We start from the raw sequence: 27742 nt of genomic DNA on the forward strand, positions 1-27742 counted from the left end.
AACATGGAATTTATTCAGAATTTTATTCATGATATTATTTACAAGCAACCAATTCTGTTACATCAGTAATAATTTTAGAAATCACTACTGCATTAAACACAGTGCAAAGCAACTTAAATACAAGTTATTCCAGATTTAATTACCAAGAGAATATCATTGGATGCAAAACAATATGAATGTCATTATGATTAAAGAGGTGCACCAATTATTGCCCAGCACTAACCACCCTAGTGCTGATGGGACTGGTTCTTCCATTGTTTTAGTATCTGTGGTGTAGGTAACCCCATAGTACTGTTAGGTAGGGTATTGCAGAATGTGACCCAGTCAGACCTGGGCCTAATGAGTGATAACATGGGGAGAAACTATGACAAGCTGTAGTACTAGGAACTGGTGGCGTTCCCATGTGCTTGATGCCAATGTCCATCCAGATGATGGTTGGGGGTTTGGGAGATGAGGTTAAGGAGCATAAGGAAATGTTCCAATCAGTATCATCAAGGTCATACATCCGACCCTGCCCTGGACTTATATCCACTCAATAGGCAACACTGTGCACTCTGTAAATCTGGGTCACCGATAACAAAGAGTTTGAACCATTGGCCTGGATGAGATCCGCCACAGTAAAATAGATTAGAGATTAGGGCTGGAATTTCCATAGTCTTCATGGACACAGGAATATGATTCCACACTGGGAATCAGAGAACCAATGCAACTTCTCAACATGGATGGGGATTCTCCATGGACTACAGATGCAGTGACAAAAACATTCTGATTTAAGGTCCCTCAGTAGAAGCATTACTTGTACATTGAGCAGCAGGAATCCATCAATGGTGAAAATAGCTTATTTATGGCAACACTACTTATGATAAATAAGGTGCATTATCTGAGTGAGCAGTAATAGTAAACACTAAGCACAGAGATTTAATCCAGAAGATTTCAGATATAAAATGACAAAGAGACTTCTATTAGCAGCACAGACCAAGTATTGATAAATGGGATTGGTGTATATGAGTACGTGACGGTTGGCATGCATGGATTGGGCTGAGAGCCTGTTTCTGTACTGCAAGGTATTATGACTCAATACATAACTGCAAGATCAAGGTCATTTGAATGGTGCCTGTTATTAATTTGCATTGTTTATATTGTTGTTCAGTGCACTGCAAACTCCCCATGATAACAAAGCTAGTTTGTATCTTCTAATATTTCAGCCTACCAATGCTTAACATAATGGGGGCTATAAAATCACCCTCCTGACCTTCAAATGGTTTCCTCTCTAATCCTTCTACTCATTCAAGTCTATGTACTCTGGCTTGACCCCTCTGAAAAGGCAATAGTGCCTACAATTTTCCAGATCAAGAAACAATATGCTGGAAAAACAAAGTTCCTGAAGAAGAACTTGACCTAATATGTCGATAATTCACTCCCCTGTGGACACTGCTCGACCTGTTAAATTCTTCCAGTCGATTGTTGCCCCAGAGTCCAGCATCCACATTCTCATCTCTAAAATGTTCCAATCTTGTTTCTTGTCTAGTGGACTAACTTTTTTCCAGTCATGTGCCCATAACAATGCACAGTATGAAGCTGTGGTCTAGCAATGATCATGCACATCCTGACATTATCCCCAATCTTTGCTTATATTCTTTTTAGCCCCAGCTCATAATGGTTTGCATTCTATGTACATTTTAACCATATCAACCCTGTCCTATTTCTGTTAAGGATCTGTGCATATGCATTTCTGGGTCCCTCAGTTCCTATTCAGTATCATCGCATGCATCATACCTATTCAATATCATTCCATGTACCATACAGTATATTAGCTTGCCTTGTTGCACCTCTACAAATGCATCACATTACACTTCTCATTTGCTACTTTTCTGCTGTACTGATAAGGCCATCAACTTCCTTCTAAGGCAGGGGTTGCCAACTTAGGGTCCACGAACCACTCAATTAATGGTACGGCACCCTAACATAAAGATGGTCAGGAAACCCTGTTCTGAGGTCTAAAGGTTTCTTCTCTAACACTGTAGAGCCAATATTTGAGGTACAACATTTAAAAACAGAATATACAGTATATAATACAGCAGTGACATCCTTCATTTGAATAAGTCAGCTATCGAGGATATGTTGCTCTCCTGGAATTGATAAAATTTAATAGAAAACAGAATTAAGCAATTCCGAAATCTAAATCTGTAACAGAAAAACTAAGTAATTTAATTCTGCTAGCAATTTATTGTAACTATTTTCACCACAACCTAATTTAAAATCATACTTTAAGGTGTTTAAACATACACAGATACAAATATGAAATATGATTCAAAGTACTTAAGCAGATTTAATTATCGATTAACCATATTGCAGAATGTGTGCTTGATCAATACTAAGTGCAACGCTTGATTTCTTTGACGGGTCTGTACTGGTGTAATCACTTGAAAGTTTGTCTGCATTATCGCTATCTGATAAGTAAAATTAGGATTTCACCAACAAAAGCAAAAGGTAAAATTTATTTATATTTGATGTCAGAGTATACTTTTTTAAAATATATCTCTGTATCTGCAGTGAGTCCTCCAATAGGACTTCAATCTTGTTGTAGGGTTTGGAGGCTTGCATGTCTCAATGACTCAGAGAAGTAGGTTGGCTGGAATCAGGGCTTTATGCTTTGGCTCTTGGTAGTGTCATCCACGCCAAACAGGTCAAGGGTAGAGTCCAGACGAAGAGTGGTCCAACGGTCCTCCAGGTTCTGCGATTTAGCTCAGTGCTAACAACTCTGACTGGTCAAACAAAACTGTTACAGAATCCTTCTGTATCTGTTTGTGACAGTATGGACAGACAGAGATGGAAGACCTTCATTGCTGCCCTAAATGCCAGGTTGTAACGAGCTGTAAGTAATCTGCTGTGAGTGGTTTGTCTAATTATGTTTCACTTCCACCAATCTGTCACTCTGTAATGGAACATCAAGAATTTTTAAACTCTTTCTGGGGTTCTTCAGCCTTCTAGAAAAATTGTGTCATCTTAATTAGAATTGCCACGTTCTTCAGTCATATCTCTCAGGCTGTAATTTTCTCATCAAGTACAGATTTATTAATAAAAATAACTTCATTGGAAGGCACACCTTGGTATTAATTAAGCTGGAGATTTCACAAAGGTTTAGCCTGTCTGTAAAGTTAACTTCAGATTATTTGAACCTTCATCTTTAAAACAAGCCAAAAGCTATATGATGAACTGAGACCGAGGCTTGGGTACTCTAGCTGTTCCGGGGAATCGGGTCTACGGACTCGAATTTGGTTCGGAATGCTGTTGCTTGCTTATTGTTTGCACGATTTGTGTTTCTTTCCCTCTTTCTCTGAGCATTGAGTGTTAGTCTTCATTTTTTAAAATTGGGTTCTTTCAGGTTCCTTGCTTTGTGGCTGCCTGTAAGCAGACAAATCTCAAGGTGTATAATTTATATATTCTTTGATAAATGAATGTACTTTGAATCCTTTGAAGATCTAAAGCTAATTTTGCCAAAATTTCAATGAAATCATTATTGTGTGGAGTTGGGGTGAATAATATAGTTTACATTTCCCATACTCTAACCATCTCATTCATGAAATTGCATCAATACAGAGCTAAAGGAACTAATTATTCTAATGAGCTATCTCCTCTCTGCACTTTGGTGATCTGGATTTTCAGTAGGCCCCAGTGGCTCTTTAGAAATGGAGGCTCCAGAAACACAACATCCAATATGAACAGAGAGATTTGTATGTGAGAATGCTGTATTGCTTTAAAGCTTGACAGTTCTAATTATCAGCATAAAAACAGACCCATGACAGGAGATGAGGTGATCTCTGATACACCTCTAGAAACCAAAATCTATACCAATGTTTTCACAACATTTTTATATGCCAGTTTAATCTCTTCTTCATTGGGGCAGGTATTCATAAACTCTTCACGTTTTTCTGCACTTTCCAGATACCTGCACAGGCCTCTGAGTTGCTTCGGGATAGTGAAGTTCCGATAATGCTTGCATACAACCTGTTAAGAAATCGGATAGTCAGTGGTGTCATTAGTATGACTATGCAAACCATGTGAACAACGTTATATGACAGGTAGTCGCACCTCTCATAGCATGCAGCCCACAAGCAGCTTCACACTCAAACAGCTTATGAATAAGTGGGTAAAAAGTCAGAGTACCATACACACAAACCCCAAATGATTTATTTATTCAGATAACAATAGCTTTACAAATTTGGGGGTCTTCTCTTAAAGACATAAATCACAGATTATGTTTCTGTAAGCACTCAAATTTCTCCAACAACTTTATCAACCCCTTTAACACCTGACATGAATCACCCTTTAATAAGCCCAGTTTATGGAAACTCACACAACACAGGCCCAGATTTTAAAAGGAAATGCCAGCTATTCTGGATTTCTACATGAGTATGCATGAGTGTTAAAGTTGCAAACTTGCTGTTTGGTGGTACCCTTACGTTAGACTCCTCAGTCTCAGAAGTACAAGTTTGCAAGGATTCCCTAGTTCCTAATGGGGGTCCTATCAGACAAGTGAAGTACAAGTTCTTCTCCAGTGACTGTACTAGAGAGGGTGCAAAACAGATTCACCAAGATGTTCTAGCTATCCTCCTTCCCTTCCCCCACCTTTTTTATTCTGCATCTTCCACCTTCCTTTCCAGCCTGGAAGGGTCTTGGCCTTAAATTTCTATAGAAGCTGCCTGACCTGCTGAGTTTCACCAACATTTTGAGTGTGTTGTTTGGAATTTCCAGCATCTGCAGACTTTCTCATGTTTATGATTCATCAGGATGTTGCCTGAGTGGGGGACATTTTTATTATAGGAAAATTTAGATGGACTGGGCTTTTTCCCCAGAGTGAAGGAAGTTGAAGGTTGATGATATAAGTCTATCAAATTATAAAAGATATTGCACTAAATCTCCTTCCCACAAAAAACAAGAGGGCATGGGTTTACTGTGAAAGAAAAAAGCTTTAAAGGAGATCAGAGGGGAAAGTTTTCTTGCATAGAGGGCAGTCGATTGCTGGAATTCACTACCAGAGGAGTTAGTGGAATTAGATGCACTTATTACATTTAAGAGCTATTTAGACATTTAAATAAGCAAGGTATAGAAAGGCATGGTCCTAATGGGGGCAAATGGGATTTTGTACAGACGGACCAAATTATTGGCATGGACATGGGTTGAGGGCCTGTTTCTGTGCGGTACAACTAGGAGAATGAATATAAGGGAATAAGTGTTGGTACGTACAGATAATATTTTAACTGTTAAGTTTACAAGTTTTTTTTTGAATTAACTAAGTTAGCTTTAATGGTTTGAATGCATCTCAATGCTAGAAGCACTTGGCTTTTAACAGCTTTTTCAGCTAGTTAAACCAGTAGTGTGATTTAACCAATGGATATAACCGATAACGTGGTAGCACAGTGACACAGCCAGCAGGGTTGCTGCTTCTTAGCTCCAGTGGCCCCAAGTCAATTCTGACTTCGGGATCTGTCAGTGTGGAGTCTGCATGTTATTCCTCGTGGCTGTTTTCCCTGTTGATGCTTGTTTCCTCCCACATCTCAAGACTTTGGTGGGTTAATTGACGACTGTAAATTGATCCTGCGACATAGAGAGAGGCTGAATGTGGGGGTATTGATGGAAATATTGGAAAAATCTAATGAATTTACGGCAGGATTAGCGGAAACGAATGGCTGGAGACTAGGAGAGATGCAATTGACTGAAGAGACTCTTAGTTTGGTATTGTGGCTTATGAAACAATGATTTGAGGGTGTGGCTCATCCTCCCCCACTGCCCTTCAAACTTACATCACACATCATGTCTCTGAGCAATGTTTCCCCACAATTTTTGGAGCTAGCTTCTGTCAAACAAGTTCTCTCCAGAGGTATCCAGACCAGGCAAGTGCTAAGCTTGTGGGCAGGCATGGGCAGCACAGCAACAACTGAAGATTTGGGGTCATTGAATTGGGGAGTGGGTGCTGTTAATGGTTACCACAGGACTCTGAGTCCCAGAACAAAGGCCACTAACCCAACCCAAGTAATATTTGGAAGGTAAGTATCTATCCTACAGAACGAGATACCCAATGACACGATCCATGTCTTGAAACCTCACTCACCTTGACAATGTAGAGTTTAGGCAGGAGGTTACAGTCTGCTAGCGTCAGCTCATTTCCGTCCAGGAATAATCGCTCTGATGGTCGAGAGCTGTCCTCGTGTGGCAAAGGTGTGTTCAGGTAGTTCTCCAACTCCAAGAGTGCTTTCAGGAACAACTTCTCCAAAGCTAAACAGAATCAATACAATGTTTAGAACCATCTGCCAACTGCACAGCTCTTACCCACTGTAAAGCCCAGCCTTACTGGATTCTGACCAAACACTAGTTAAGCCAAAGACAATGGGATAGATTTTCCTTATTGGAAAATAAGCCAAACATTTTACAAGAATGTGTATGCTAGCTATAATCCTGTAGATTGCTAATTACTTTTATTATTGTCATTATTATTGTTATTAAGTTCAGTGAAAAACATGAGCATTCCATGATTAGAGATTTTATTACAGCAGTGCATTGAGGTAGTAAGAGGGAAAATGTTAACACAAACTTAAATATATTGACTGGAAATGCTCACATATTCAATCAGTAGATTGGAAAAAATGTACACATATTGTTCACTACACAAATGGAAAGGTGCATTTCTTGAGAACGAAGTGTCAGTACACACCAACAGGAATTAGAGGTATTGATGTGAGTTCCCAAGTTGGCAGAGACAAAGGGAGGGTCGGAGGATCTGATGTATGGGTCCAATGGATTGCTTGGCAGCTTCTAATCATTTTGTTTGGACAAGGAGGATAAATAACAGGAACGTATTGATTGATTTAGAAACAGACCACTTTTTGACTCATTTTACCATCTTTAGCAGGGCTTCCAAACCTTTGCTTAATGGTATTGGTCCGTGGCATAAAAAGAGTTGGGAACTCCTGATCTACAGGAACTGTGGTTCAGTACTTATTTAGATTATAAACTAAGGAGACATTATGCTGATACAAGGAGATAAACTTCAAACAACTCGACTTTAATTAGTACCCCATCAATGTCACATCAATGCACCTACTGATCGTATGATAAACTCACTTTGATTCTTTGCAATAAGTGGATTCTTAATGTAAGCTGAGAATCTCTGGAAGATGTTATCGCCTGCAGTCCTGGACTCCTTGTATCTGACATCCAGTTTAGGGTACCTGAGATAAACAAAGACCCATATATAAAGTGGCTGCCAGACTCCGTATCTGAATGATATGAACTGATAAGGCAAAAAAAATCTCTGTAAAAACCACTCTTCTACTTCATACTGTTTATTTCATTAGGAGTGCCCTGACTGAACAGGAACAACACGAGGGCCAAGAGCTGGCAGGGGTCACGTGGTGCTCCAAGCCCATTGCACTCTTTAATAAGATGATCTGCTATTTGATTTCAAGTCCACTTTTAGAATTTCAGAATCAGGATTAGGTTTAATATCACCGTCGTCTGTCATGAAACTTTGCAGCAGCAGTACAATGCAATGCATGATAATAGAGGGAAAAAGAAAACTGTGAATTAAATATACATAAAATAGTTAAATGAAACAAGTGCAAAATAATAGGAAATAAATAAAAGTAGTGAGATAGTAGTGTTCATGAGTTCAATGTTCATTTAAAAATTGGAAATCAGGGGGAAGAAGCTGTTCTTGAATCATTGAGAACACAAAATAATCTGCAGATGCTGGGGTCAAAGCAACACTCACAACACGCTGGAGGAACTCAGCAGGTCGGGCAGCATCCGTGGAAACGATCAGTCAACGTTTCGGGCCGGAACCCTTCGTCAGGACTGTAGAGGGAAGGGGCAGAGGCCCTATAAAGAAGGTGGGGGGGGGGGGTGAGAAGGAGAAGGCTGGTAGGTTCCAGGTGAAAAACCAGTAAGGGGAAAGATAAAGGGGTGGGGGAGGGGAGGCAGGAAGGTGATAGGCAGGAAAGGTGAAGAAGGAATAGGGGAAAACACAATGGGTAGTAGAAGGAGGCGGAACCATGAGGGAGGTGATTTGCAGCTGGGGGAGGGGGCAGAGTGAAATAGGGATAGGGGAAGGGAGGGGGAGGGAATTACCGGAAGTTGGAGAATTCTATGTTCATACCAAAGGCCTGGAGACTACCTAGATGGTATATGAGGTGTTGCTCCTCCAACCTGAGTTTAGCCTCATCATAGCAGTAGAGGAGGCCATGTATGGACATATCTGAATGGGAGTGGGAAGCAGAGTTGAAGTGAGTGGCTACCGGGAGATTCTGTCCCACAGATCTCCCACCCGGCACTTATCCCTGTAAGCGTAAGTGCTACACCTGTCCCTACTCCACCTCTCTTGCCACCATTCAGGGCCCCAAACAGTCCTTCCAGGTGAGACAACCCTCACTTGTGAGTCTGTTGGGGTCATCTATTGCATCCAGTGCTCCCGGTGCGGCCTCCTCTACATTGGTGAAATCTGACGCAGATTGGGGGACCGCTTCATCGAGCACCTCCGCTCTGTCTGCCACAACAGACAGGATCTCCCGGTAGCTACCCACTTCAACTCTGCTTCCCACTCCCATTCAGATATGTCCATGCATGGCCTCCTCTACTGCCATGATGAGACTAAACTCAGGTTGGAGGAGCAACACCTCATCTACCGTCTAGGTAGTCTCCAGCCCCTTGGTATGAACATAGAATTCTCCAACTTCCGGTAATTCCCTCCCCCTCCCTTCCCCTATCCCTATTTCACTCTGCCCCCTCCCCCAGCTGCCTATCACCTCCCTAATGGTTCCGCCTCCTTCTACTACCCATTGTGTTTTCCCCTATTCTTTCTTCACCTTTCCTGCCTATCGCCTCTCTGCATCCCCTCCCCCACCCCTTTATCTTTCCCCTTACTGGTTTTTCACCTGGAGCCTACCAGTCTTCTCCTTCCCACCCTCCCCCCACCTTCTTTATAGGGCCTCTGCCCCTTCCCTCTTCAGTCCTGAGAAAGGGTTCCAGCCCGAAATGTCAACTGATCGTTTCCACGGATGCTGCCCGAGCTGCTGAGTTCCTCCAGCATGTTGTGAGTGTTGAATCATTGAGTGTGTGTCTTCAGACTGCTGTACCTTCTTCTTGAAAGTAGTAATGAGAAAAGGGCATGTCCTGGATAACAGGGGTCCCTAATGATAGATCCACAGTTTTGAGACGCCACTCCTTGAAGATGCCCTAGATACTACGGAAGCTAGTGCCCATGATGGAGGTGGCTAATATTACAACTCTCGAAAGCTTACTTTCATTCTGTGCAGTAGCCGTCCGATACCAGATGTTGATGCAACCAGTCAGAATGCTCTCCATGGTGCATCTACAGAAATTAGCAAGTGACATACCAAATCTCCACACACTCCTAATGAAATACTACCACCATCTTGCCTTCTTTATAGCTGCATCAATATGTTGCGTCCAGGTTAGATCCTCAGAGATCTTCACACCCAGGAACTTGAAATTGCTCACTCTCTCCACTTCTGATCCCTCTTTGAGGATTGATTTTGTATTTCCTTGTCGTACCCTTTCTGAATCCACAATCAGTTCTTCAGTCTTACTGATACTGAGTGCAAAGTTGTTGCTGCAGCACCACTCAACCAGCTGGTATAGCTCACTCCTGTACCCCCTCTCGTCACCATCAGAGATTCTGCCAACAATGCTTGTATGGTCAGCAAATTTCCTGTTCTCATACCCTTCAACTCCTCTAATAGGTCTACCTGAGCCTTGAGACTCAATATTCATAATGCATTGTGGTAAACTATTCGAAAAATTCATGATTTTAGGAGAAGGAATTCTTGGTCATCTGGATACCAAGTGGTTAATCTCTTATACAAGCACTGTATCGATCATTCTACGCTTTCCCACTCTCACATCTACTTTGCAAGTCCCCCAGCATCTTATATATGTTTCAATAAGATTACATACAATTCCACAAAACTTCAGAGTCAGCACAATCTACTCAATCTCTCCTTGTAATTTAACCTACTCAAATTAGAAAACTAACTAATGAATCTCTACTGAAAGGATGAGGAGACAAAAACAATACTCCAGGTGCATTCTCCAGGTATGATCTCAGAACAGGTCTGTAACATCATAGCAAGTCTTTTTCACCCATGCATTTCATCCCTCATTGCAGGCAATTTCTGTTTGCCTTCCTAATTCACTGCTGTAATAGCAAGGCAACCTTTTGTGTTTCTTGTGCAAGCCTACCCAGATGTTTAAGAACAATAGCATTTGATACTTAATACCCTTACTCATCAATTCTTCCTACAAAAGCAAATAACCCCACATCCTCTCCTTATACTCCATTTCATATCTTTTTGCCACTCACTGAAGTTGTCCATACCCCACTGCACAGCCTTTGTGCCCTTGCAACTTAGTTTTTCATTCATCTTTGCACTATGAGTAAATGTGGACATTATTAATGGTTTATGTATCCAAGTCCTCCAAGAAGTCCACAAGCTTACCATACGGTTGGGAGGCTTGCGTGCCTCTGTGACCTGGAGAGCAATGTTGGCTTGAGCCAGGGCATTACGCTTTGACTCTTGGTAGGGTCATCCATGCCCAACAGGTCAAAGGGTAGAGGCCAGACTGAGGGTGGTCCACCGGTCCTCCTGGTTCAGGGGTTCAGCTTACTGCTAACAACCCTGACTGGTAGAACTAAATTGTTAAGGAAACAACAATGAAAAATTCTTCTACGTCTGAGTGTGATGGTGTTCCTGGGTCTCCGCTTGGGACAGCATTACTGACAGTAGTGAAAACCAAGAGGAAGCTACTAACATTATGAAGGAAGCCCTGAACACTGCCAGAGGAGGAGCTTCATTGCTGCCCGAAATGAAAGCGGCATAACGGGCAGTACATATCTAATTCATTGATATAGATTGGAAATATCTGAGGCTCCAACATTGATTCCTCAGGCACCCAATCTGTTACAACATGCTGAAGTGAAAATGCACTGTTTATTCTCACTCACTGCCCCTTCTGTGTTAGCCCATCTTCTTTCTTAGTGAATTTTACTGTGCCCATCATAAGCACCCATCTTGTACAGCCACATTTTTTTTATAACAACATATGATATCCTCTTACCTGCCCATCAGTTCCCTCTGGTGCTCCTCCCTCTTCCCTTTCTTGCATGATTTTCTGTCCTTGCCCATCAGATTTCCCCTTCTCCAGCCCTTTATCTCTTTCACCAAGCAACTTCTCGGCTCTTTACTTCACCCCCCACCCCTTCTCCCAGTTTCACCTATCACCTGCCATCTTGTATTTCTTCCTCCTCTCCTCCTACCTTCTCCTTTTTCTTTCCAGTCCTGATGAAGGGTCTCGGCCCAAAACGTCAACTGTTTACTCTTTTCCTTAGATGCCGCCTGGCCTGCTGAGTTCCTCCAGCACTTTGTGTGTGTTGCATTGGATTTTCAGCATCTGTAAATTTTCTTGTGTTTCTGAACATATGTCGGAGCTCAGTGCAGCCCATCGTGAGAAATTGGAAAAGTATGCAACCACAGCCATACCGCCTAGCTCAGGCCTTTCTTCCAAACCTAGCCACCGCAGAAGAGTGACTCTTGTAAGAGAGGCTACTGTGACACCAGCGATCACTCTGAGTGAGCTGCAGAAGTCGATGGCCGCAACTGTGGATGAAGTTCATGGGTCCACAATCTTGAAGGCCTTGTACAAAAGGAGTAGTTATGGAAGGAGCCCTGGCTAAAAAAAAAGTATATCCTTGGCTGTAGAGACTTTGCAAGGCATCACTTAAAAGATATTGTAAAGATGTGGAAGAAGGTCTTGTGGTCGGATGAGACTGAAGTGGAACATTCTGGCCTCAACACTAAGCAGTACATGTAAATCTAATAGAGCGCATCTGCCAGGTAACACCATCCCTACTGTAAAGTATGGTGGAGGTAGCATCACGCTATAGGGATGCTTTTCAGCAGCTGGGACTGGTAATCTGGTCAGGATTTGTGGGAAAATCAATGCTGCTATTGATCTTTGATAAAAACCTGCTAGACTCTGCCAGAAAGCTTAAACTGGGCAGGAAGTTCATCTTCCAGCAGGACAACAACCCAAAGCACACCACCAGAGCAACCATAGAGTGGCTCCAAATGTAGAAAATTGATGTCCTTGACTGGCCTGTTGCTGATCTTCCCTGATCGAATATCTCTGGAAGGACCTCAAAATTGCTGTAAAACACTGCTCCAGGGAGGGGAGGAGAAGATGGCGGCGCGACACAACAAGCATAGCTGCTCTGAAATGATATCGTATTTGTTAAGTAGGGGGCGTGCACAATCCTGATTTGATGGAGACAGACGTGAGAAGCACAGAGGAACATCTGGAGAAACTTCTGAAATGCCTGCTTCACTGCCGTTGCTACTGTGCGATCGAGAATCTCCGGAGGGGAAGGCCCCAAATCCTCAGCTTTGCCTATTGCCTGTTGCCGGGGTCGAAGCGCTCTGCAGAGATGGTGCTCGGTGTCGGAGGCTCGAAGTTTTTGGACGGACTCAAGAGTCGGCTGTGGTCGGGTGCTTCCAGGGTGCTGCATCGGCAATTTTGCGGCGCTGGAGGTTCATGGCAGGAAGAGTTTTTTTCTTCCTTCTACCATCTGCGTGAGATGATAGACTTTCGACAGACTTTGAGACTTTTTTTTACCGTGCCCATGTTCTGTTCTTTATTAAATTACAGTATTGCTTTGCACTGTTCTAACTATGTTATAATTATGTGGTTTTGTCAGTTTTAGTCTTGGTTTGTCCTGTGTTTTCTTGTGATATCATTCTGGAGGAATGTTGTATCATTTTTAATGCATGCAGTTCTAAGTGACAATAAACGAGGACTGAGTGTCCTCGTAATCTAATCTAATCAATTGAGAGTATACTTTTTACAAGCAAAACACGAGAAACTGGTTCTGATGAAGGGCCTCTGACCTACAACATCAATTCTTCCTCTTTTGACGGAGTCAGTCTGACCTACTGAGCATTTCCATCATTTTCTGATTAGTCAACAACATACACAAAATGCTGGAGGAACTGAGCAGGCCAGGAAGCGTCTATGGAAAAAAAAAATTGACTGAAAGAAACTAATAAACTCTGCAAACGGCATTAAAAACAAATAGGCGAAAACACAGAATATGAAAACCGTGGAACTGAAAGAGCCCACGGTTCACAGTCCAATCCTTAAATCGCAGAACTTCGCTAGCATCCTGTGGTAGGATCAAGAGATAGAGAGATACCATTCAAACACAGAGGCCTCCCTCCAGCATCAGCAAGCAATAGGCCACCACACAGACTTCTTCTTCAGCAGCAGATCAACAGCAGTGATCAGGAGGAAGGTAGTCGGCACTGAACCCTCGTTCACTTGCCACATTCACCTTGACGTTTTAACCTTCCTCAGTGCTTTTGTCCGCGATTAATGGACACTTTAATCAGCAAAATGGAGTCAATCATGGGCTCAGGTCCCTTCTCTAAGCTTCTTTGCCTCAAGGCCACTTGCGCTTGTTTACTGGAATCTTCTCGCAGACAGCAAAGTGCTAGATCACTCAATCAATCACCAAACTGCAAATTGCAGGCTCTAGCAATTCTAGAAGCACATTTAGGATAAAAAGCAGATATAAAAAAAGTGAAATAAACAGTTGTGTGGACTATCTGAAAAAAGTCGAACAAGGAAGTGTCGTACACTGGTGCCATCTTGACCAGAAGCCTTTGCATGTGATTCACAAACTAAAGTTCTCAGTTAAATTGATCAAAATCCCTGGCTGTAAAACTCTTATGTGCACAAAGAGTTAGGACTGAATACTTTTACAAGGCACTGTATGCTTCTCAAAATGATCATATCTTTAGCAATGGATTTCAGCATTTTCATGATAGCTAACATTAAACTAAGTGGCCCATAGTCCTCCTCTCTCTCTTCTTTCCCAGAAGAGTGTAGTTACATATGTCTCAGTTTAAATGCAAGTGGAACACTTGCATTACTTCAGCATTAAAAAGAAACAGCTGTATGATTTGGTTTTGGTTGCCTGACGAGAATTTGAACTTGATCAGCAGGATGCTAAATATTGTTTCACCAATGTCAACATCCAAAGTTCAACAAGTGCTCCCAGTGTCATTAATACAGAGAACCATTTAAAAACCAAAAAAAAATACAACAATGGAAGTACTCATTGCAAGGTAAAAATTTTGCCTCAGGCCAAGCAACTTGCTAACTACAAGCTGAGATGAAATGGAATCCTTTACTACCAGGCTGTCAAAAGAAAAGTAGGTCACGGTGAATTAGAACTGTTGTTAAATCAAAGGAAGTGAAGGGTATATTAAATAGAAAAGAAATTAAACAGAAATGTTGAAAGCTATTTGGGGAGAGGATTGAGTCAATAAAGAAGAATTGTACACAGGAGAGTCAGTAACCAGAGGGCAGAGATGCCAAAATGAATCTGTGCAAAAGGGACTGATTTTTTTAACCCAGTGCAGAATGAATATGAGTTATGAGCAGTATTTATTACTCTAATGCTGACGTCCCTATGACCATCTAACATTTGAGTGCGATATTGTTGATAGCAAGTTTTGCAGACTGTCCACGAACAGCACAGTGTTACTTGCTCTGTTCCAGCTCAATACAGCTCACATGTAACAATTTGTAATATTATGTAATGAGCCACATTAGTAGTTAAGCATCAATGGGGCATCCAATTTCATACTCAGCAAATTGCTCAGATGCAGATTCCATTCTCCAAATGTGGAATCAGATTAAGTAACAATTGTGCCTGCAAATAGTTTCCAAACTAAATATTCACTTGAAAAGAAAGAATTTTCAAGTCTAGAGGAAAGAACTGGGGAGTAATCGTTCTCCTCAAAAAATTGCATAGAATTGATAGGCCAAATTGTCTTGCCTTGTGCTGTATCATTTAATGTTTCTAAACTTACAGTTGAGTGCTTAACCTTTTTAATCCAAAAGATGTACATTTTCTCATACACAAGTATTTTCTTTGTTCCCTCAGTCCATCATCAAGGAATCCCACCACCCAGGTCATGCTCTCTTCTCTTGCCGACAGGAAAGTGGTACAGGAGCCTCAGGACCCACACCACCAGGTTCAGGAACAGCTTTTAAGCCTCTTGAACCAAAGGGGATAACTTCACTCAACTTCACTTGCCCCATCACTGAAATGTTTCCACAACCTCTGGACTCACTTTCAAGGACCCTTCATCTCACATTCGTGATATTTATTGCTTACTTATTTTTTTATTATTTCTTCTTTCTTTTTGTATTTGTAAAGCTTGTTGTCATTTACACACTGGTTGAATGTCCAAGTTGGCGCAGTCTTTCACTGATTTTTATTATGGTTATTATTCTATTCTGCATTTATTTAGTATGCCTGCAAGAAAATGAATCTCAAGGTTGTATACAGTGATATACATGTACATTGATAATAAATTTACTCTGAACTTTGAACTTAATTAACTTCATTGGCTTTACCAGCTATATTAGGTTAAGGTCCAAAATCCAGTTCAATGGTTGTGAACACTCTCATTTAAGGTTAGAGTGGTAGAATCTGGGCGGTGGGGGTGGGGGGAGGTGTTGTAATGAAGAACTGGGGAGAACAAAATCTAATCACTGTAAAATTAGTGTGAATGGGAGCTTGATTGTCAGTACAAAGCTAATAGACAAAATAGCATGTTTCCATATTGTATGACTTTATGACATCATGAGAGATCGGAGCTGTTCTGGGTTTGCTCTAGGATGGTAACCTCCAGACAATACCATATAAAGAATTTCATTTACAATAAGTTTAAAAGAGTTAAAATTGTTTAAAGATTTAAAAAGGAAGATGAGAGACAGCTGGGAGATTTGAAACAATGGAAAGTTCAAGGATATGAGTAGGAGATGGCCAGAAGGAGCTGAAAACAGCACAAGATGAGACAGCTACTAGCAATAAGACTGCAGAACAAAGGCCATGTACAGTCTTACTTACTTGGGAGGAGCGAGAACCTCTTCTAAAAATTCTTCAATTTTGTTATTATCTGTCTTGAGCTCACCATTGTAGATAAGAAAGGGCAGCTGGCTCCCTGGAGCAATCTCTCTCAACATATCGGGGTACCTTGAGAAAAAGAGATATACATTATAATTCAAGTCAGCTTAAGACCTGAACAAGATACTTCAATAAACGTACACAAAAGAACAAACTGAAATTCAAAAAAATACAATGGTCGAATATGTGGTAGATTCACACATAGGCCTGTGTAACATGACTCACTCCTGTTCTCAGTTTGAGAGATTTTATATATTCAGAAGTTCTGATGAAACCCATTCTGGAACTTCAGTTCCTATTTTAAAAGTCTTCTCTCAGCCCTATCAACACAGTCCAGTCTTCTCTTTTCCTTTATATACTAGTTTATTATTTAATGCACTCATACGGTTCCTTTATTTACTCTGTAATAAGTTCCATGGACTAACCACTCCCTCAGTGACAATGTCTCTTCTCAATCTACTGGTGACCATTTTTTGGCTAAAACACCTAGGTTTGCTCTGTAAATATCTAGTCTGTCAAACATTCATAATTTCAAAGACAAAATCAGAAAATTCTGAAAATACTCACCAGGTCAGACTCACCAGGTCATATTATATAATCCCATAATTATGCTCTTTATGGAATATTTAAAAATTGTCTTACTTAGAATATTTAGTTCCAACTACCTTTGTATGAATCCTTGTTGTCTGATTTGCTATATGGACTGGCAAGCTTGTAATATTGACCCAAAGCCGAGATCATCTCAGATTTTTCTTCTCCCCCCCAAAGGCTTTGAAGTTAACGCAGGGTCCATTGATATCATCAAGAACCAGTCTTCAGACGATTTCCACTAAGTATATTGATGCTTACAAGCAGTGATTGGGTTTTGAAATCACAAGGCTCACAAGGTAAACAAAAGACTTTCAGCTGCCTGTAACACTGCAAGGCAGCCACATGACAGAAGTGGTCTAGAAATCCATCATTATGTTTGGGCACAACATGCTGCAGAAGTGTCAAATGTACAGAATGGGTGGGAACAGGCATGGATAGAGAGAACCAGTGGATGAGCAGGCCACATATTAAAACCACTTGAAACTTGTCCATGTCCAAGTCTAGACTCTTCAACCACAGCAATACTTAAACATGTTTAATTTGTAATGAGAGTGATTCAGATAGATTTGTGCATTGGCTCGGAATAGAGGTTACTCATCAGTGTTCCATTTGGATTTTGCAGGGGCTCCTTGTCTCTAGAGTTCATGAGAGCCTTGGAAAGTTCTAGACAAAGAGTTGAACTCCAGAGCTGAGGTGAGGTTCTCACTCCACTGAATTAACAGAGTGCAGCATCCAGAACCCCTGAACTGAAGTCAACAGGCATCAAGGAAAATAACACTCTAATGCAGGGATTCCTAACCAGGGGCCCATAGACCCCTCGGTTAATGGTAGGAGTCCACAGATTGAAAATGGAATCCCTGCTCTAATGGATCTTAGACAAGGAGTTTGGTTGTGGTTTTTAGAGGTCCATAAAAAAACAAGTTACAGTAATTGCCTTCCTAACCAAGTACAAGTGCAAATTTAATTACCATTCAACCATACACGAACACCTGTGTAAAAGGACTTGTTCAAACCAATTGTAGTTCATATTGGCCTCGTTCAGTTCTATGCTTTATTTCCTGTTCTTGCCCATTCGTTCTTGTTGCCGCTTGCTGGGCTGGGGGTTTGGGGTTTGATGTTCTTGTTATTGTTTCTCCATGTGGGTGCTCTTTTAGTTTTTAGGGAAGGGTTGCGGTTTGAGAGTTTTTGTTACTTTTTCTTTTCATGCGTGGAGGTAGTGGGATTGATGGCTTTCTTTCAACTACTTTGATGGTCTTCTATATTTTATGGCTATCTGGATAAGACAAATCTCAGAGTTGTATTCTACATACACACTTTGATAATAAAATGAACCTTTGAACCTGTGATTTCCCTCAATAAACCAACTGATGGCCACAGTTCTGTGTATGTTTCCTTCTCTCTTGGATCAACAGTCAGTTCCCTAAGACAGCACTCACCTCTTCATATCTACTGTGTTGATGGTGAAGTTGACTTGCTTTAACCAAAGGATCATGAACAGACGCTGGGAGAATGGACAGTTCCCTATGCTCTCACCATCATCGCTGGCCTGCACAGAAAAGATAAGTTTAAAGTTTACTAGCGTGATTTTCCATTTGGATATTGTAAAATATTGATAATCTTTGATGCTGCATCTTTTCGAGAGGTGCAGTTCTCGTGTTACTACTTCTGGCATTATTATGACACACACAAAAATAGAAAGGTAAGTGTTAAAGATGAGGACATATGCAATCGATGGATGGAGTGAAAACAGAATAAAGTTGGCTGAAGACCACTTGTCAATAGCTCAAGTGGACCGGCACATAAATACCATGGTTACAACAGCAGGTCATATGCTACATATCCTCAGTAAGGACTGAGGATCACCACACTGCAACATCTTATCACATAAAATCATATGGATCATCCTATAGCAATCTCCCTACAGTAGTGCTATCTGCTATCACTCATCTACATTGTGAAGTCTCAAAAACACTACTTAGCTCGTAAAGTTGCAGATTCATTCAGATTCAGCAGACCTGGAAGAAAGTGGAGGGGTAAAGGTACTATTTTTCTGTTTATTTTAAGTGAAGCTTAGAAATGTTGATGGGTAGTGAAAGCAACTGGACTTTTAAACAACACACAAAAAACATTGGAGGACCTCAACAAGTCAAGTAGCATCTATGGAGGGGAATAAACAGTTGATGTTTTAAGCAGAGACCCTTCATCAATCCAGTATTTTGAGTGTGTTGCTCAAGTTTTCCAGCATCTACACAATCCTGTGTTATGACCATATTGGATTTTTAGCTATTAGTTTCATGGTGAATTTCTCCAAAAATTTAACCTGGTTTCTTTAAAAAGTAAATATTATTTGTGTTTGCTTAAGTGCGAAATCTTGGCAAGAAAGTACATTATTAGAATTAAACGTTCTTGTGATGCTACCAGATTAATATTTAACAGAGTTTCAACAAAAACCTGAATTTGGTAGCTGCAATTATCAATTCACATGATCACGATGGCACAGTAGTGTAGTGGTTAGCACAATGATTTACCAATGAAACCAGTGACCCGGGTTCAATTCCCCTGCTGCCTGTAAAGAGTTTGTACATTCTCCCTGTGACTGCATAGGGTTCCTCCGAGTGCTCCAGTTTCCTCCCACAGTCCAAATACATACCAGTTGGTAGAGCAACTGAACATTGTAAATCGCCCTGTGACAAGGCCAGGATTAAACCAGGGGATTGCTGGGTGGTCTGGCTCAAAGAGCCAGAAGGGAGGGAGAGCGGGTGGATGGGCTGTCTGTCTGGAAGGAGGGGAGAGGAAGGAACATTAATAAATAATTAAGTGAGATGGTTCCAAGATTCTCCAGGGACAGATAATTAAATTAAGGTTACTCAAGGACAAACCAGGTATGATGATAGGTCAAACAACGTCACTTTGCAACAGCTTCAGATTGAATCGAGCACCATTAGAAAAACAAGCAAAGGCTTGTAACATGGTCACAGTATCTGAAATCATTAGCAGTCAGATTCCCAGTCTGGCCTCCGTATATGACTAGTGAAGGAAAATACCCATAGCTGATCATGATCACAGGTAAAAGTCAATAGACCAAAAGTTAAAAAATGACTCCTCCCAGAGAGCCACAACCATGTCATAGGGTTTGGAGGCTTATGATCCAGAGAGCTATTCTGGCTAGAGTCAGGACTTTGTGTTTTGGCTCTTCGTAGGGTCATCCATGCCAATCGGGTCGAAGGGTAGAGGTCAGACTAAGAGTGGTCCACTGGTCCTCCAGCCCACCAGGTTTGGGGGTTCAGCTCAGCACCACAGCCCTGACTGGTAAAAAAAATTGTTATGGAAACAGCAATGAACAATCCTTCTCTATCAATGTGTGATAGTATGGATTGACAGAGAAAGAGGACCTTCATTGCTGTCCTAAACACCAGCAGTATAATGGGCAGTAAGTAATAAATGATTCAAAGTAGAGCAGCACCTCCTATCGCCTGCCAGCTAGTACTCCTTCCCTTTCCCCTCCATCTTATACTAGCTCTTTCCTTCTTCCTTTTCAGTCCCGATGAAGGGTCACAGCCCGAAACATTAAATACTTATTTTTCTCCATACATGCTGCCTGACCCGCTGAGTCGCTGCAACGTTTTGTGTGTGTAACTTCAGCTAGAAACAGCAGTACAGGATTCAAAGAGAATGGATAAGTTATTGAAAGAACTGAAATCAAATCCAATGGTGAAAGTTCATTGAATGCATCGGTGTGTGGATATATCCCATTCAGTGTGCTTATGTGTATAGATCTCAGTGTTTTTGTGTATATTGTGTAAATTTCTCTGTGTGTAGGTACACAGGTGCATGTATGTGTGTGTACATCTGCTGATGGCATAGCTGTCTGTAAGGAGCTTGTACATTCTCCCCAATGAGACTGCATGGGTTTCATCCAGTTACTCCAGTTTCCTCCAATATTCCAAAGACATATGGGTTAGGGTAGGTAAATTGTGGGCATGCTATGTTGGCAAGCATGGCAGTGCTTGCAAGCTGACCCAGCACATTAATCAGACAGCATTGGTCATTGACACAAATGACACATCTCACTGTATGTTTTGATGTTTCCATGTACATGTGACAAATAAAGCTAATCTTCATCTGCTGATGTTTTTTTTGGAATGTGCATGCATGCTGAATTTTGGTGGAACCAGTTGGAGGTACAGGCACTGATTGGTTAAGCAGGCATGGCCTCTGCTCTCGCCGACAGCTGTTTGTGCTCTTCACTAAGCCCACTACTGAACAAACCAGTCCTTTGACTGCTACTCTTGTCCGAAGCAGTGATGAAGACTGCAAGCTGCAGCCATGGAGGGTAAATGAGCAAAATTGCCCAGGGATTAGTCCTGCCTGCTCTCAACACCTTCGGGAGGTGGCATTCATATTAAAGACCCTTGCCATCCAGGAAACTGTCTTTGCTTTACTACCATTGGGGAGGAGGTACAGAAGCCTGAAGACCCATACCCAATGTTTTCAGAACAGCTTCTTCCCCTCCATCATCAGATATCTGAAAGGTCCATGAACACTACTTCAATGTATGTACTTTGCACTATTCTATAACTTAAAGGAATTTTTAAGTTTTCCACAGAACTGCAGCAAAACAACGAACTTCATGACATGTCAATGATAAACCTGATTTTGTTTCTCCAGCCTGTCAGCTTCTCCATCACATCCTTTTCTTTGGGACCAGTTCCAAGGCTGGATCAGGCTTACAGCATCAGTACTTTTTTATTAAACATATATTTTATTCGGTGTATACACATTAAATACAATCAGGGCAACACGCACAGAATAAAAATTGCTGAAGGAACTCAGCAGATCAGGCAGCATTTTTGGAAATCAACAGACACTTGATGTTGTTTCGGGAAGAGACTCTTTTCCAAGACTGGAAAGAAAGGGCGTAGGTGCCAGAATAAAAAGGTCAGGGGAGGGAAATGAGGATTAACTAGAAGGTATTAGATGAAGCCAGCTGGGTGAGGTACATAAAGGGCTAGAGATGAAGGAATCTGATAGGAGAGTGGACAATGGGAGAAAGGGAAAAATGAGAGGCATCGGGGGGAGATCATAGGCACGAGGAGAAGGGGTAAAAGGCCAGTGTGTGGAATAGATGTGCTTGGTGGTAGAATCCCATTGAAGGTAGCAACTTCTGCCATCTTCAATGGGATCCTACCACCAAACACATCTTTACCTTCTCCTCACTCTCTGCTTTCCACAGGGCTCCCTCCATGATTCTCTTGACCATTCATCCCTTCCCACTAATCTCCCTCCTGGCACATATCTCTGAAAGCAACAGAAATGCTCCACCTGCCCATTCACCCCCTCCCTGTCCTCTATTCATGGCCACAAACAGTCCTTCCAGGTGAGGCAACACTTCACTTGCGAAGCTTTTGGGGGTCGTCTACTGTATCTGGTGCTCCTCCTCTACAATGTGGCCTCCTCTACATTGGTGAGACCCCGCATAAATAAAGGGACCACTTTGCTGAGCACCTCCGTTCCATCTGCTAAAAGCGGAATTCTGTGGTAGCGAAACATTTTAGATCCTATCCTCATTCCTGTTCCAACTCATCAATCTATGGGCTTCCTCTTTTGTCATAATGAGGCCACTCTCTGGGAGGAAGAGCAGCACCATATATTCCGTCTAGGTAGTCTCCAACCTAATGGAATGCACATCAATTTCTCATTCCGGTAATTTTCTCCCTCCCCCTTCCCTCTTCTTCTATTAACCACTTTAGCCTCTGACCTCTTCTCCTCACTTGCCCATCACATCCCCCTGGTGCCCCTCCTTCTTCCCTTTCTGCCATGGTCCACTCTCTTTTCCTATCAGATTTCTTAATCTCCAGCCCTTTACCTTTCCTACCCACCTGGTTTCATCTATTACCTTCTAACTAGTCCTCCTTCCTTCCCCCCCCCCCACCTTTTTATTCAGGTGTCTTCCTCCTTCCTTTCTGGCCCTGAGGAATGGTCTCAGCCTGAAATGTCGACTGTTTATTTATTTCCATAGATGCTGTCTAACCTGCTAAGTGCTTTAGCAATTTTTGTGTGTGTCGCTCTGAATTTCCAGCATCTGCAGAATCTCCCATTTAAAATACAAATCAGAATGCTGAGATACATCCTCAGATGTGCTGTGACACATCTTCCTAATCTGACATAACATGACGTCATTGGGTGTGCCAGGTCCTTCAACAGAAGACACCCTCGCCCAGGTGACCCAGCCAAGGGTTGATCAGGCCCTGGCTTGTGTCCCATCAGTACTAGTTCTACCCTTTGATCCACAGCCATCAGGAAACTTGCTCAGCAGCCACAGCCTTCCTTTATATTCATCTTACCATCAATTTAATGCATTTCCTTTCAAAGCTAGTCATGTTATCTTATTGAATAATGCCTCTCTGAGCTGTTTCAGAGGCTGTTACATATGGCCCGGCCCTCAGTATCCACTTGTAGAGGGACCAGAGACTGGTCCATCTCCGTAAAGCCTTTGTGGTAGGTACACTGGATTCAATGTGTCCTTCAGCACGCATTCTTCCATCCTGGATTGTGCCAGTCAGTTGCATTTGCTTATGGACAACAGAAACGGAACACTGGAATAGTGCAGTAGATCAGGTGCTTGAAATTAATGGAAACTGCATGCTTTCGGCATTACTTCCTCCTTTCAAATATTGCGGTATATTTGCAGCTCGGGTTGGCTATTTGGAAGGTTGGTTAACCGCCGAGCTTGGTAAAATGTTTCCAGATGGAGGAGGACACCATTTCAACTGGGCAACAGCCAGAGTGTTGACTCAAGGAAGGACAAGAACGAGAACTTCTAGAAGCGTGGTTCACTACAGAGGGACCCATCAAGAAACACATTGACATAAATCCGGTATATGAAGCCTTATGCAGAAAAGCGAAACAATGATGTCAACAATTAATGATTCGCCAGTAATCTTGGGATCTGGACAGTAAAGTAAACACTTCCAATGGGCCTCCCCCGAAGCTAGGCCAATCAGAAACTCCTACTACTAAATTGTTCACTGTCTTGTATCAACCAACCAGATCACAACATCTAATGAATATCCATTCAGACCCGGAGGAGCATATAAGTCAGCATTCTGAGGAGACAACATCCTCAACTGTGCCCTGATGTTGGCTTCTTGATTGGAGCCAAAATGTCTGCAAACATTTTGCCAAGCTTGGCGATTAACCAAACTTCCAAATCATAGTCTCCTTTTATTATTCCAACTAGGACGGCTCCTCTATTGCTTAAAATCATAATTCTGCTCTGCATTTATGCCATCTGGTTCCATTATATATAATTTCTGATCACTTTTGTGGAAAGTAAACTTGCCCTCCCTCAATCTTGGTTGTTTTTGCAATTGCATAATTGTACCATAGATACTATACACAGGAATGAAATTGTACCTTTCCACTGACAACATGCAACACTAAGGAGTACAATGTCCATATTGTAAACCGTATGGCCCAAAAGAATTTCTCATGTATCAGTAAATGTCTCTCAATAAACTTATAACAATATGAACATTAATTTGTTAGAGCAAAACCAGCAAGAATTTAGAAAAGATCATACTGATAGTCAGGAGCCAAACAGATGATGCTCTTTCTAAATATCATTCATAAAGTTAATAGCCCATGTAATCAGCTATGCATGCTTAGCAATCCAATACAATAACCACAGAAGCTTCCTTTACTTTACTAAACATTTTTCTGTAATACACACCCACATCACTCTTACCCTGGGTGCCATGCCAATCATATTTCTACTGCCTTTTTTAATTCTAGTCATTCTTTAGCTAGTATGATGCTATCTAAAGTTGAAGAATAATACTGCAAATGCCGGTAGGATGAAGCAAAAATAGCTGGAAATACTTCACAGGTCAGATAGCATCTGTGATGGGATCAAAATATTCATATTTCTGATCAATGATCAAGATAGATTGACTCAGTTACATTTCAATGGTGCTGCCCCTTTGAATATCAATCCCACTCTGGATATCAAAGCGAGCCAAAACCTCACGAAAGTGAGCAAATCATTAAAACAAAGGTGGATAGTGTTTGCCCTGGCAGAAATACGTGCAAATAAATATGATAAGGAGTAAATATGCACTGCAAGTAAGGAAAATTTACTGGGCAGAATTAGAAAGTGCTTGGGAACAGCTCCAAATGCACTCAGTGACACTTTATCAGGTACCTTCTCCACCTGATAAAGTGGCCACTAAGTATATGTTTGTGGTCTTGTGCTAATGTAGCCCAGTTGTCAACTGGTTCAATGTGTTGTGTTCAGAGATGCTCTTCTGCACACCACCATTGTATCTCATGGTTATTTGAATTACTGTTGCCTTCCTGTCAGCTTGAACTAGTCTGACCATTCTCCTTTGACCTCTCTCATTAACAAGGCGCTTTCGCCCACAGAACTGTCGCTCACTGGGTGTCGTTTTGTTTCTGGCACCATTCGCCGTAAACTCACGATTTGTTGTGTGTGAAAACCCCAGGAGATCAGTTTCTGAGATACTCAATCTAGCCTGACTGGAACCAGCAATCATTCTATGGTCAAAATCACTTAGATTACATTTCTTCCCCATTCCGATGCTTGGTCTGAACAACAAATGAACATCTTGGCTGTACACATAAAAGTTGCTGGTGAACGCAGCAGGCCAGGCAGCATCTCTAGGAAGAGGTGCAGTCGACGTTTCAGGCCGAGACCCTTCGTCAAGACTAACTGAAGGAAGAGTGAGTAAGGGATTTGAAAGTTGGAGGGGGAGGGGGAGATCCAAAATGATAGGAGAAGACAGAAGGGGGAGGGATGGAGCCAAGAGCTGGACAGGTGATAGGCAAAAGGGATACAAGAGGATCATGGGACGGGAGGTCCGGGAAGAAAGACAAGGGGGGTGGGGACCCAGAGGATGGGCAAGGGGTATATTCAGAGGGACAGAGGGAGAAAAAGGAGAGTGAGAGAAAGATTGTGTGTATAAAAATAAGTAACAGATGGGGTACGAGGGGGAGGTGGGGCATTAGCGGAAGTTAGAGAAGTCGATGTTCATGCCATCAGGTTGGAGGCTACCCAATCGGAATATAAGGTGTTGTTCCTCCAACCTGAGCGTGGCTTCATCTTTACAGTAGAGGAGGCCGTGGATAGACATGTCAGAATGGGAATGGGATGTGGAATTAAAATGTGTGGCCACTGGGAGATCCTGCTTTCTCTGGCGGACAGAGCGTAGGTGTTCAGCAAAGCGGTCTCCCAGTCTGCGTCGGGTCTCACCAATATATAAAAGGCCACATCGGGAGCACCGGACGCAGTACATCACCCCAGTCGACTCACAGGTGAAGTGTTGCCTCACCTGGAAGGACTGTTTGGGGCCCTGAATGGTGGTAAGGGAGGAAGTGTAAGGGCATGTGTAGCACTTGTTCCGCTTACACGGATAAGTGCCAGGAGGGAGATCAGTGGGGAGGGATGGGGGGGGGGTACGAATGGACAAGGGAATGTCCACCAGAGAAAGCAGGATCTCCCAGTGGCCACACATTTTAATTCCACATCCCATTCCCATTCTGACATGCCTATCCACGGCTTCCTCTACTGTAAAGATGAAGCCACACTCAGGTTGGAGGAACAACACCTTATCTTCCGTCTGGGTAGACTCCAACCTGATGGCATGAACATCGACTTCTCTAACTTCCGCTAATGCCCCACCTCCCCCTCGTACCCCATCTGTTACTTATTTTTATACACACATTCTTTCTCTCACTCTCCTTTTTCTCCCTCTGTCCCTCTGAATATACCCCTTGCCCATCCTCTAGGTCCCCACCCCCCCTTGTCTTTCTTCCCGTACCTCCCGTCCCATGATCCTCTGGTATCCCTTTTGCCTATCACCTGTCCAGCTCTTGGCTCCATCCCTCCCCCTCCTGTCTTCTCCTATCATTTTGAATCTCCCCTTCCCCCTCCAACTTTCAAATCCCTTACTCACTCTTCCTTCAGTTAGTCCTGACGAAGAGTCTCGGCCTGAAACGTCGACTGCACCTCTTCCTAGAGATGCTGCCTGGCCTGCTGCGTTCACCAGCAACTTTTATGTGTGTTGCTTGAATTTCCAGCATCTGCATAATTCCTGTTGTTAACATCTTGGCTGTGCCCGCCTGTTTTTATACATTGAGTTACTGTCACATAATTTGCCTACTAGCTATTAACAAGTTTGTGCACAGGTGTACCAAATAAATGGGTCACTAAGTGTACATCAACTTTAATATTTAGTTGCTGGGTCAAAACCGGAGTGGCACCTGTCGATGCGAAATAGGCACCCACAAAATAAATGCGAGCCCGCAAGAGGTTTCTGTAAAAATTGAGAGAACCCCACGGAGATCGTTTAAAAGAAATAAAGTTAAGGGCTTATACATTGGTAGAGGTGACGACTGACTGTGGATAGTTTAGACAAACAGAAATTATTTAACCAAGGTGGGACAGAAAATAAGGGCGTAAATGAGAAACGATCAAATGAAACACACCTATTACAGAAAACTAAAAGATTGGTCAGGAAGGGACGATCAGAACGTTTGGTTCATCTCGTAGACTTTACATTTAAAATTTAAGGTGAAGCATATTACTCTCCGAGATTCCAAATAAAATCTAAGACTAGAAGTAGTTCGGAAAGGTCTGATAATGCTTTTTACAAATGTTTCTCAATTTTGTCACGGACCCGTTTGAATAGGAGTTAACGTAAGTTAATTATCGCGCCGCCGGAAGTAAGCTGCAAGCTCTTACAACTTTACCTTAATGAACAGCTCGATCTTGGGTTCCGCGGCCATCGTTTTCACTCGCCAAGCCAACAGCCGGAGACCTCACGCGTTTGGCCCTTAAAACGTGTCTTCCAGACCACGCCCCACTGTCAGGAATGGTTCAGACTTGCGAGGTCGCCCTACTTTCACCTGGTGCGCGGGCAAAACTCGCCCCACTCTCTGGTGGTCTCAATCTCTGCAGAAGCAACTCGATGCGCTGCTCCTCGGCATGGAACACACCAAATTACCTTAGCTGTTGCCGAACAGTGTGAATATAACATTGCCAACCAGAAATTAAGAGGGTGTGACAGGCGACAAATGGTA

General features: G+C 42.3%; 1 protein-coding gene across 1 annotated transcript; it reads right to left on the reverse strand.

Moving 5' to 3' along the window:
- Window positions 1–27742, reverse strand: LOC134359934 (chloride intracellular channel protein 4-like). The gene is made up of 6 exons (XM_063073799.1): window positions 27413–27742; window positions 18079–18188; window positions 15995–16120; window positions 7123–7229; window positions 6113–6276; window positions 1–4008 (listed from the first exon to the last, which is right to left on the reverse strand). Exons 1-6 carry the CDS (start codon window positions 27446–27448, stop codon window positions 3847–3849), a joined length of 705 nt encoding a protein of 234 aa, XP_062929869.1. The 5' UTR covers window positions 27449–27742; the 3' UTR covers window positions 1–3846.

This window comes from Mobula hypostoma, chromosome 21, assembly GCF_963921235.1.
Source record: "Mobula hypostoma chromosome 21, sMobHyp1.1, whole genome shotgun sequence".
Taxonomy (NCBI): domain Eukaryota; kingdom Metazoa; phylum Chordata; class Chondrichthyes; order Myliobatiformes; family Myliobatidae; genus Mobula; species Mobula hypostoma.

Bases quoted from the DNA above. Each gene is read 5' to 3' on its own strand.
- LOC134359934 (XM_063073799.1), bottom strand. From the start codon at position 27,448: ATGGCCGCGGAACCCAAGATCGAGCTGTTCATTAAG. The intron at 18,189-27,412 runs GTAAAGTTGTAA...TTTTCTGTGCAG, and splicing joins AGATCGAGCTGTTCATTAAG to GCCAGCGATGATGGTGAGAG. The intron at 6,277-7,122 runs GTGAGTTTATCA...GATTCTGTTTAG, and splicing joins ACTTATTGCAAAGAATCAAA to CTTTGGAGAAGTTGTTCCTG.